The sequence below is a fragment of the Hesperophylax consimilis genome, chromosome 4, assembly GCF_061612785.1.
Source record: "Hesperophylax consimilis isolate HC1 chromosome 4, BYU_Hcon_1.0, whole genome shotgun sequence".
Lineage (NCBI taxonomy): Eukaryota > Metazoa > Arthropoda > Insecta > Trichoptera > Limnephilidae > Hesperophylax > Hesperophylax consimilis.
The window spans coordinates 26,235,806-26,248,244 of NC_142839.1; the positions used below are offsets into that span (position 1 = coordinate 26,235,806).

Sequence of the window (12,439 nt, forward strand, 5' to 3'; positions counted from 1 at the left end):
CGCGCCCGCTCACGCCGTACCGTTTTAGAACACGCGAGGTGCAGAGGTCGCCAACAACTGATGCAGGAGATGAGGCACATTGTAGAGGAAGTGCAACAAACCTCTCTTTCAGCCTTTTTCCTCTCCTTTTCTCATTGTTTTCTGAGTTGATCTATTCCCGTTGTGTTGATGTTGATCCCCGCCTCACAACTCACAACGCTTTTACACTGTACAGACTGGGGTGCTCTTGTGAGGTGTCACAAAAAACGTGTTTAAATCATTTTAAACTTTGAAAGAGAGATCCCACCCCCTCTGGAGACGCACAGAATCTGGGACGACGACTGCATAATTTTGATACTGGTAAAATAATGATGATAAAAAAAAATTCGTAGAAAAATTCCCCAGAAAAAAAGTCCAATGTAAAGTCCGGAAAACTTCTGTTTTCAGCTGAAAATCTATTTGTATGATGTAGCAAAAAAACTCTCTAACGATGAGCTCTGGCGTCGTGAAATTTGCAAGATTTTCTGTATGCAGTTTCAAAATTATAGCAACTATTTTTTGTTCGCAATGTCATTTCCATCGCTAAAATAAGTTTTTAAATATGCTGCATAAAATAAAGGAAGACAGACATAACATATTTCTACATTTTAATCCAAATCTCTGGCGAAACCGGATAGTAAGCTAGTTATTTATTAAAAAAATGTCACCTAAGCCAAGTTTTTTTTTCTCCTACTTGCATACACAATAAGATTTTTTTAAATCAGTAAGTACTAACAATTCATAATTTACATTAATGGCCCCATTACAGTAGATGAATTTATCGTTTTTATTGTGCACAATCAATCATCATAGATTCATGATAATCATTTCATTCTTCCAGCCACAAGCAAATATGCTCCTAATGAAAAAGAGTAGAATAAAATCTGAGATATTTTTTTTTAATGTTAACTCCACACAGGATTGTCATGTCATCTTTGGATATGCTGTGCGGTGGGTCTTTTAAAGTAAAGGAAGGAGAGGAAGTTCTGAGAAGAAAAAATGTATGATGTGTGAATAGGAATCTGGAGGTCAGTGTGTTCAGGAGTGACATGAATCCACCCCTCCCACTGTGGTGCAAGGTGTTGGGTTGAGAGGTAAAAAGGTGTCCCTCAACCGGCCTCTCTCAATTCGGCCAGCCACGCAGCTGGTGGACAAACGCATCCGCCACAAAGACCTGGACAAATCTCACCCCATGAACCCGGGTACAAAATTCAAAATAATATTTATTGCACAAAAAGAGTACAAAGGGTATAACTTATAGGTTACATCCTATCTCTTCCAGCTAACCCAACAAATACGCATTATATTACATAACCCAACAATTACATGTTAACAAATAAATAACAGTAAATAAAAAATAAAAAAAGCAGAGGTATTTAATTCATGTAAGGTATTCATTCAAGGTGTAGTGACATTTGTTTAAAAAAATGTTTTTAGTGTTGATTTAAATTTAAGTGTGTCGGTTATTTGTTTGATGCTACGTGGAAGGTTGTTATATATTTTAATGGCCATGTAATGTGGTGTGTAATGTGGTCCCAGTGATCTGTCCGAACCATTTGAAGCGCTCTACGGGGTGAGACAAGGAGATGGATTGGCCTGCCTCTTATTTAACATAGCCTTAGAAAAAGTTATTCGTGACTCAGGCATTGAGAAAAGAGGAACGATATTTGACAACTCTGTGCAACTATTGGCTTACGCTGATGATATCGACATAATTGCGAAAAATCCCGATGATTTACAAGACGCCTTCATAAATCTCGAAAGTTCTGCCAAAAATATGGGTCTTGTAGTAAACCAGCAGAAGACCAAATACATGGCCGTAGGATGTACCCAACAAACCCCATCTCTCGTATGTGGAAGCCAAAATTTTGAAACGGTACCAAGATTCACATACCTGGGCTCCCTGATAACAAACAATAACAACACTACAGATGAGATCCAGAAGCGCATCGTGAATGCAAACCGCTGCTATTTCCGCCTACAAAAACAGATAAAATCCAGACTGCTTTCCAGAACCACCAAGGTATTAGTGTACAAAACACTAATTAGACCAGTGCTTACGTACGCAGCCGAGACGTGGGTTCTAACTAAGAAGAATGAGCGAGCACTGGATGTTTTTGAAAGGAAAATTTTGAGGCGCATCTTCGGACCGGTTCTAGAAAATGGATTTTGGCGCAGACGTTTTAACAATGAGCTCTATACTCTGTTTAAGGAGCTAAACGTCACAAAATTCATAAAACTGGGAAGACTTCGGTGGCTAGGTCATGTGGAGAGAATGACCGAGCATCAAGAACCAAAGTCCCTGCTGAGCTCAAGACCGATAGGGAGAAGGAGCCTGGGAAGGCCAAGGTTAAGATGGAGCGACAACGTCCTTAAAGATTTGTCTGCCTTGGAGCTTCGAAACTGGAGAGAGCTGGCGCGGGACCGAGATGAGTGGAGGAAGACTCTTGAGGAGGCCAAGACCCACCAGGGGTTGGTTGTAGAGCCAAAAGTGATGATGATGATGTAATGTGGTCCTTTTTGAAAAATAGTTTTGTTTGCTTTTGGGATTAATAGGTTTTCTGTGAACCTTGTAGCGTGTTTATGTGTTGAGTTTTTTTGTGGGAACTTTTCTGGAGATGATCGTACTAACAGGCATAATTCCATTATATATATGTCCGTCACTGTCAGAAGTTTAAGATTTTTTAAAACTGGTCTACATGAATCCCTGCTAATTCACCAAACAAAATTAAACACTTGGTGTGACCTATGGCAGAGGTGTTGGTTATCCAATAAATAACTGTATTGTAAAACCTAATTTGTATCTTTGTATGTACCTAAGAGTTTGCTTAAAAAACAAATTGCGTGACAAAGACTGGAGCTCCCATGCATAAACTTAATACCACAGAAGGAAAAAGTAATATATGTTGGATATATCGGAAATATCAAGTACAGGGGTGGGGAACCTTTTTGTCTTCATCTTTGGTTGGCTGTAAAAACTGTAATATTCATTATTGTAGGAATTAAATTAACTTGTTTCATGAATTTAGAATATTAGTAATTCAATGTTCTAAGTGCGTTCAAATCTCTTTGCCATTGTAATTTATGATTGGTATTATTTTTTATATCCCTCAATCACTGAAGAGATAAAACAGTTGAAGTGTTATATGGGCGGATCTGTGCGCCATAATTAAGCTCAATTTTTCCCTATTTCTGGTGAAATTATTGAAACATTTTCAAATCCTTTCTTTATCAGGGTTCCATGACAACTAAGCACATTGACAAATCAACACACCTTTGAAAAGTTATATAAATTCATTAAAAGTGATGAAAAAAACTAGCCCGTAAACCAAACCTATTTACTCAATTTTTTTTTTCGTAACTTGCGACTGTTCAAAAGTATGTCGAGTTGTCATTGTCTTGAATTGTCCGGTTACCATCTGTTCAATGCCTATAAATCAGTCTTTCTCAAAGTGGGCGATAACGCCCCCTTGTGGGCGCTGGAGGCTTTCAGGGGGGCACTGGAAACCTCAAAGAAAATTAGGGGGCGTTAAGGAAATCTAGAGAGGGCAGACAAATTCTATGTATAAAAATCCAACAGAATCTAGTTGAATTAAATAATAATTAGTTAGTTTTACTTCCATATAACTAAACTGGGAATTCGCCACTCTGTTAGTTAGTTTTTAAATTAAGTTTAAAAGACTAATAATGGAATTATATCTTTTCTATCACCGTCATTGGTACTGTATCATACGTATCCAGACATCCAGAATTTTTCAAGAAAATTCATATTTACGTTTTTTTTTTTTTTTGATTTTCTAGATTCTTATATTCCATGAAGTGGTGAATCATTTAAATTTATTGAATTTAAAGTTAATGTTCTTTATACAAATAGAACGAAAAATTAACACTCAAACCCCGAAACCGCTTGATACCGTGTCGCCGACACAATTGGAAATCTTTATATCATAATTACTCAATCAAATGATGTGGTATATGTGATTAATCAAGATAATTACATAGTGATATAACAGCAGAACCTGAAACACATCTGAAAATAACCATCCACCACCTCACTCGGAGCCACCAATCCACGAAATGACTACCGCTAAGGAAGCGACTCAGTATTTACGTTGACCCCTCTCCACTACTCACCGGATGGAATTCCATGATGGCTGCCGTCTTCAACCAATCACAGCACAGCATATCCCATTGAGATTTTTATCAAACAATGATTACAAATTCAAATGTGACTAATTGTGATATCATCAGACTCAATTTACGGGAAAATTATGGAAAATATAACCATGGAATAAATATCAACATCAAGAAATGATTATATGCTAACATAATAACATGAAAAATAATACCTAAATATATTTGTTACTCTTTGGGAAATGTTCAAACCAAAGATATTTAACTTCAAATCCAATATAAAAATTTGTATAATTTATTATAAAATAAATAAACGAGACTGAGGGAGATGGTTTTGGTAGATTGAACTGACATGGTTAAGGGTATCATATCAAGATATTACTTTCCTCTCAACAAACTAATTACGGAGAGGAAAACTACCTGACCAATTCACTCCTCACTAAAGAGGAAAATCTCCTCCGAGAGGGCCCGATTTAAATTCGTTCTATAAATAGAGAATCGAATTCCATACAAAGTCAGTTCAACAACTACCTCTGAAAGAGAATCTTCTCTCCTGAAGAACCATCTCCAAGCCTCCAAGAAATATTTTCAAGTGTTTTTATTCAGTATTAAATTCAGTTTTTGCCAGTAATAAATTCTTTTCGTCAGCTCAGATTTGGAAATAAATTCCTCTCTGATCTTGGCTTTAAACTTCACTACAAACCTCTGCAACATCCACCAAGACTGAAACGCTGACAAGTGTACCCAGCTACCTACGTATTTACAGTTATTGTACGGACGGTAAATTGTCTCGTACAGGTACCTTAAATATTTATATAGAAAATTAAACTCAAGAATTTTGGCTGCAGAAGCGAATCTCCCCACTGTACCCTGGGTTATGGTCGGTTGTTCAACGATTTCTGATAGAATTCCCATCAGCGTATTTGTGTGAAAGTAGATTTAGTACTGTAGCAACGTTGCTAACTAAAGAAAAATAGCTGCAAGTTACTGGACATGGTGAATTAGGGCTGTCTTTAAGTGAATTAACCTTATTAACAAACTCATCGAAATGCATCAGATTCATCCTTCGCATTAGATAAGTTTTAAATTAAAAGCCTTCTTTTAATGTTAATAAAAATACTTCTAAATATGATTAAGTATGAAATTTATTTCCTCTAATTGAAACATTCTTTTATTATCAGAAATAGGATATGGTTCACAACCTATCTATCCTAACCATATAAGTTCTATATATGTATAATACATTGAATATTACAAATCAGACACATAAGAAAGCAATATTTAAAATAGGTGGGTATGTTGAATATATTTATGGAAAAAACAGTAAAAATACAAAAAATTATTTAATAATACAAAAGTAAACAAAAAGAAGAAAAATCCTTGCTTTGGCAGAAAACACTTGTCATAGTAAACCCCTTTTGAATAAAATGAGAGACAAAATTTAGGGTATGTAAGTCTCAAAATGTAATACTAAAAAGTAAGAAAATTATAGTACGTCTTGGCGCTGGATAAAAACTAGATAAAATTAATAAAACATTTTGGTAATCTATGTGAAAAAGGTTGGCAAACCCTGGTATAGTAAATCATATTCTAAGGTTAACACATAAATGAGGAAAAAAATGTTTAAAGAGGATATACTTCGGCCATCGACATATTATCCGGGGAAATCAGGAACTAGTTTTCAAAAAAAGTTGACATCTGTAGTTCCTAATTTCACCGCAGGCAGTCAATAACATGTATTAAAAATAAATTAATGTCATAAAAAAAAATTGTGGGGAAAAAATTTTTAACAACTCAATTTTTTAAGAGCTTAAAACAAAATGCCTTTCATAAAAATTGAGCCAATTGCTGACAGGTTTACTCGGCTGGAGATGTTTTTCAATGTAAACCAGTAAATTTTTATACCAAGCTGAATTTGGTGAACCCATGGCTTTGGGCAGAAGTACACTTAAAAGCAAAGCCCAATTTTTGGCATCCTGGGGATACATGTGAATAGCCATTTGAGCTAATTTAATACTGGATTTAATATTATCAAGATACATTTCTGCAATACTGGCTACCCTATAATTTTGGATATTTCCTTTCGACTCACCAGACAGTATAACTTTTTGAGCGCTCTTACTGGCCAAAGAAGCATTAGAACTTGAATCTGCCAGGCAATATTTAGACAAATGTTGCCACAAGTATGTATTATCGGGGTACTTGTGGATGTATGTGATGATTTTCTTTATTGCTTGTGAGGGTTTCTGGTTTTTAAGCAAAAGGTAAGATTCAAAGAAGCCTATGTAATTGAAGTATTTCTTGTTATTACTTAGTTTTTGCAACTCGTCAATGACAAGATTTGATAAAGCATGTTCCGAGTGCAGCAGCCCGATAGAGTATATGGCGAGGAGTCCGGGAATCGAGGGAATATCCTTGTTCAACTGAACGCTTTGGAATAATAATGTTTTGCAATCGTCAATCCCTTGGAACTTGTACGCCATGCTCGCCATGGCCACGAGTAGCTCTGATTTCTCCCCATCGTTGTTCGCCAGCCACTGCAAAGCCGTACTGTAAATAGCAAAGGATTCCTCATAGTTCTCGCATTTGTAAAGGGATAAAGCCAACCCGCAAGCTGAAGAAAGGCTCGCTTCGGAAACAGACTTGAAGATTTCAATTGCGGAGTCGTATTTACCTAGGAGGAACAGCGTACGACCACAGTTTACTAGCACAATATCTCTATGTTTTTCATCAACCAACTTCAAAGCCGTTTCGTATGAAACTAAAGCTTTGTTGAGCAAACCCATTTTCTCCAACAATAGCGCAAACATATTTAGACAGCAAGCGTCTTCATTATCATATTCATTAAGCCAAGTCATCAAATCACAAGACATGGGAATGGCATTCATGTTTTTTATAGAATATTCCAATGATTTATTTTGGTTCAACGACTTTAAGGTTTTTGAAACCCATTCTGCGTAACCCAGGGTGCTTTCTTTATGAAAGCCCAGCTCCGTGGAGTGACGGAACAGATCCATGGCATCTGTGTGCCCCACAGACTCTGCTATCAGGGCTTGGCCAATCCAACTGTACAAATGAGATGGATCGAACTGTTGGGATTTCTGAAAGGATCTGTTGGAAATGATGGTCTGCTTGAAGTTTAAGTGCAAAAGCCCCAGGTTACTCCACACAACGGAGTTTGTGGCATCTAGATTCAAGGCTTGAACAAAAGCATGTTGGGCAATTCCATACTTTTTTATTCCTTTGCTCATGCAAATTACTCCTAGGGTAATCCAATATTGCCAAACATTCTTTTCGGCGGCCAGACACTTTCTGATAGCCGCATAAGCTTTCAGAGCCACATTTTTATTTCCATAATATTTATAGTAATCCAAATAAACAATTGCTAATTCGTGATACAAATAACTGTAAAAAGTAGTGGATAAATTGATAGCTTTGCACAAACAATTTATAGCCAAAACAAATACGCCTGCCTCTGCTACCAGAGACAACTTCTCCGCATTATTTTCTTTGTTAAATTTGGCATTGATAAACAACCACCTGTATTTGGGAGGGAGCCTTGCAATGATGGCGACAGCCGATGATAACACTTTCCAAAAACAAACAAAACGATTTTCTTTCAAGATTCCCACAGTGACCAGGTCGATGGCCTCCTGAGCACTGTCTCGGCAACATCCAAATAAGTTTTGCGAGTATTTTTCATTGGCGATGCATAGTTTGACTTCTGCCATTCCAATAAGAGCTGGTAAAAATTCACTGTTGTCACTAGATTTATACGTAAGAAGGGCTTCATTGAATTGTCCTAATAAACATTGCACAGTTCCAATTTGCACCAATGAATACATTCTATTTCCATCCAAATCTATAGCTCGCTGATAACATTTCAAACTGGATGAAAGTGATCCTCTGGAATAATAAGCATCAGCCAGAGACTCCCACGCCTCGGCATCATTAGGATTCAGTCGAACGAAGGTTCGCAAGTTGACTAGTGCCTCTGTCCACTCCTCCAGGGCCAGGTGGTGCAGGCCCAGAGACAGCCAGGCCCACGAGTCCAGAGAATCATTCCTGTTTGTCACACTCTTCAAGAAGTCATAATTTGCTTCCCAGTTTTGCAAGTATCTGTAAGAATAACTCAGGTTTTTGCCGGCTTGAGTGCATTCTGGGTTCAGACTAAAAGCTTTTTGGAAGCACTTTTTGGCTTTTTCTATATTGACATCATATATGCGATTATACTCTCCCAGATATAGAAAAACAAAAGAATTGAATTTATCGAATCTGGCCGCTTGCAGGAAGGGTATGAGGGAACTTTTGTAATCCTTTTTTTCCCAATAATATAATCCTAACTCAAACCAACATGATGGATTGGCTTCCTTGTTGCTGTTTAAAATCTGAAAAGCTTCTTCCGCTTTGCCGGTCTTCTTTAATAACATGGCGGAAAGAGGAAGTAAAGATTCTCTCGAGTCTTTGAGATGAGTCAAACATTGACCGGCTTCGATGAAGCGCTCAGTGAAGAGATACGCTGAGAATAGTGCGGAGTATTCCTCAACTCCCAAATTATCAGCTCCTACCTTCTTCTCAAGTTCAAAAGCTTTAATACATTTCTCTTTATTACTTTGATAGGATAATGCACACAGTAATACCTTAAGAGCATTAGTGGAAATAAATTCATCAGCATGGTGAGATAACTTATTGGACATGGCCTCTGCTTCACACCACCTTTGTAGCTTCAAACAGCATTTAGCAACAAATATGCAGACAAGATAATTTCCCTTATCTTTTGCGAAAAGATTACTACCTATGTAATAAGCGTTAAAGTAATCCATTTTCTGATAGAATAATCCTGCCTTGATAAAGGTTCCTGCATCTGGACTGATAGTCGAGGACAGGTACTCTTCAGCCAAGGTCAGAACTTCGCACTGATTAATGCCCGTTGAATCATCCGTAAATAATATTTCAAAATACGTCATACAAATGAATGCTTTTAAATCTGGCAAGTTCACAACTTTCAAAAAGTCTTTTCCGCGTTGAAACATATGGTTGAATCCTTTATTCAAATTGAGATACTCAAAATATTTTAAAACAAAGTCATTATTTTCCACTTTTTCAGTACTGTATTTATCAAAGACATTTTGGATGAGAGTAAATACCTCCTTGTCACTGGTTTTCAGTTTGGAGTCTGTTAGGAGTTTGACAAGGATTGGATAAACTATTTTCTGTTTTTCAATGGACGTACTCGAGTACTGATCAAACAAAATGTTGCCGCACTTCACAATATCCTCAAGTTTCAATGCTACACCAGAAATTTTAGTGCAAATCTCTGTATACTTGTTTAAGTCTTCTTCCATGGACAGCATTTTAGTGTAAACATTCATTAGTTCTTTCCAACTGTCAATACTTTCAATCTTCTCATAATGCTTTGCCAATCCTTGCCAAGCTAAAGGTTTTTTGCTGTCAAGAGTGGTGGCTTTTTGAAAGGCTAACACTGCTTCAGCCGATCTGGGAGTGCTTTCAAGTGTCACTCCGAGTATAACTAAAGCCATGTAGTTATTTTTATCAACTTTTAAAGCCGATTTACAGAATTTTTCAGCACTTTCAAAATCTTTGTTATTCAATGCGTCTCGCGCCAACTTTAACGCATTCTTCAGTTCCTCCATTTTGCTCTTGTAGTATTACGAATATCTGAAAAAACATAAATTTTACTAAATAAAAACAAATATAACAGTTGGCTTTTACAATAATTAAGTTGAATCAAGTGTTATTTCAAAAAAATATTTGTATTGATGTGGCCAGCGATCCTAAAAAATTACCATACAATAGGCTAGATAGAAGGGAAATGGAAATAACCATAGATATATGCCAATGTAATGACTGTAATTTAAAAAAAAGTGGGAACAGGAAGAACATAGCAGGTAGGCAGGGCCTGCCCTGAGCTAAATGGCGCCTGGTGTGAGTAAAATTTTAACGCCACTTCTTAAAACCAGTAGACGCCTAGGCCCTAGGTAGTAGGTAGGTGATCAATGTTATCAAAAATATTTAGATGATTTGTATTTTTGTGTAGCGCCGTTTTTATTTATTTATCTATTCACATTCTCCATGAAATGGTGATGCACCAATCTATTACGGAGAAGATTACAAATTTGAAGCATGTGTAAGCAGTGGCGGCTCGTGACTTTTGAGTGTGATAGAGTGCTAAGTTTGAAAAATTCGACATTCCTGACGTAGTTTAAGTCCAAAACGATTTTTTACTTTTTTTCGAAAATTCAATTTGATTTATGAAGATTTCCAGGAAATATCAGTTAGGCTGTGCGCTGCACGAATTTCCTGAAAATCTTTATACAAAAAACAGAATTTTAGAAAAAAAAAAAGTAGTTTTCGGCCTCAACATCAGTAATGCCATTTTTTGTAAATAAGTGTACTCTATTACACCCAAAGGTCACGAGCCTCCACTTCATGTAAGGTTTTACTATTATGCGTCGAAAGATAGTTGCTAAACTGTCCGTCAATGCAGAATTGTTAAGCAGTTGAATCGCTCCATTGATTAGCGAGTTCTGATAGTATACAGAGTATAAAAAGCGAATGGGATCTCCCATGTGTTTACTTGTTAGGCACATATAAGTTAATCTCTTTCACTATAAGTGGATTAAGTATAGTTCCAGAGATTAGTTTGAAAAAATGTTTGCCTAAAAATCAGCAAAGAGGAGATATTTTGTGCGGTTAATGGTCTTGCCAATGTCATTAATGAATAAAAGAAAGAGGAGGGGTCCTAGGTTCGATCCCTGGGGAATCCCAGAGTGAGTTTTGTATGTGTGAGAAAGATCGAGCCCATAACTGACATACTGACGATGATTGTGTAATTAGCTAGCTACGAAAGTGAGAAAATTCTGAGAGAATCCAATGTAACTCAATTTTTTTAAATAAAATATCATTAACAATAATCTCAAGGTCAATATGATAGATATTATCTGCGCCTTGGCACTTTGGCAATTTGGTGCCCGGATTGCTACAATTGCGTCCGCATAGGGCTAGCCCTGCACGTAGGTACAAACAAAAGTTTCGGCATTCCACCCAAACTGTCTATATATCGCTAGATTTGCACTGTAATGTTATATGTGTACACATGTAGAGTTCTTTAATAGATAATAATTTGATAAACTTGTCGAATTCCGCTTCACAAAAGCTTCACGTTAAGCAGGGTACTCACCAAGAGTGTAGCATGTAACGTATCTGATACTGTATCAATCTGCAAGTGGGTACGGCTCGTCCACGGTAACCGCGTATCCAGCTACGACCTCCCGGATCAGCCTTTAGTGCTCGCTATGGTGCTCGCAGTGAAACCGCCGTCAGCGGGTCGCTGCGAGCACACTGCGCTCCACCCGCGAGCGGCTCGCAGTAGACTCGTGCCTACGTACTCACTTGATACAGTATCAGATACGTTACATGTTACACGGTTAGGTGAGTACCCTGCTTTAGAAGTTGTCATGGTCTGCTATCTGACAGTTATCTAAGATTCGACCAAAACAATACATTATGTTGTGCATAAATATGTTCACAGAATATTGTGTACATAATTTACGGAGAATTGATCGTGTTTACCCAGTAAGTAACGTTAACCTCAATAGTGTTTGCCGGTTACAACATATCTACAATTATTTATTTGATAGTAAGTAATGCCACAAGTAATAATGGAAATGAAATATTATCGTCAAAATCAAAACTTTATGTAATTTAAAATAAAGCTCATAATTAAAATAGTGCAGAATTAAACTCACATAATATAAAAATGTATTACTTTCACTTCGAAGGAGCTAATAATATAATATTATTATGATTATGACCAAGTGGCAAACAGTCAAAAGGCCGAAACGGGCCGAAATGACAGTTCTAAACATGAGAAATTAATATTGCCAGTGCCGACTGCCGAGTGGTTTATTAGTGGTTTATTTTGTACGCATTATCAGATTTTTCAATCATCAATACTGATTAGTACTAACGCGAGTGGTTCATTTATGGTTATAACTTGGCTATAATGCAACATTATGCACGATCGAATTCCACGCGATTGCAATATTAATAATAATTTTTTTTATACATTATATAAAAGTGACTGGCTATCGATGTTTCGAACATTTTGAAGTAACTGCACAAACTACGATGACATTTTTTGCATGTGGAAGACTTTTTTTTAATTCTTCGAATTAAATCACTCGCCGACTCCAATCGAAATATAGCCCCCTCCCCCATCCTTTCTATAAATGACAGCTATCGAGACGTTCCGCAAAAAAATGTT

At 36.9% G+C, this 12,439-nt stretch overlaps 1 protein-coding gene across 2 annotated transcripts; it reads right to left on the minus strand.

The window, feature by feature from the left end:
* Window positions 1-4,899: 4,899 nt before the first annotated feature.
* Window positions 4,900-12,015, minus strand: LOC149424454 (tetratricopeptide repeat protein 37). Of its 2 annotated transcripts, none has more exons than XM_089631368.1 (2): window positions 11,922-12,015; window positions 4,900-9,831 (listed from the first exon to the last, which is right to left on the minus strand). In XM_089631368.1, exon 2 carries the CDS (start codon window positions 9,804-9,806, stop codon window positions 5,955-5,957), a length of 3,852 nt encoding a protein of 1,283 aa, XP_089487494.1. In that variant the 5' UTR covers window positions 9,807-9,831; window positions 11,922-12,015; the 3' UTR covers window positions 4,900-5,954. The 2 variants fall into 2 exon arrangements, with proteins under 2 accessions (XP_089487494.1, XP_089487495.1); XM_089631369.1 differs by having other exon boundaries at window positions 11,942-11,976.
* Between the last annotated feature and the right edge of the window lie 424 nt (window positions 12,016-12,439).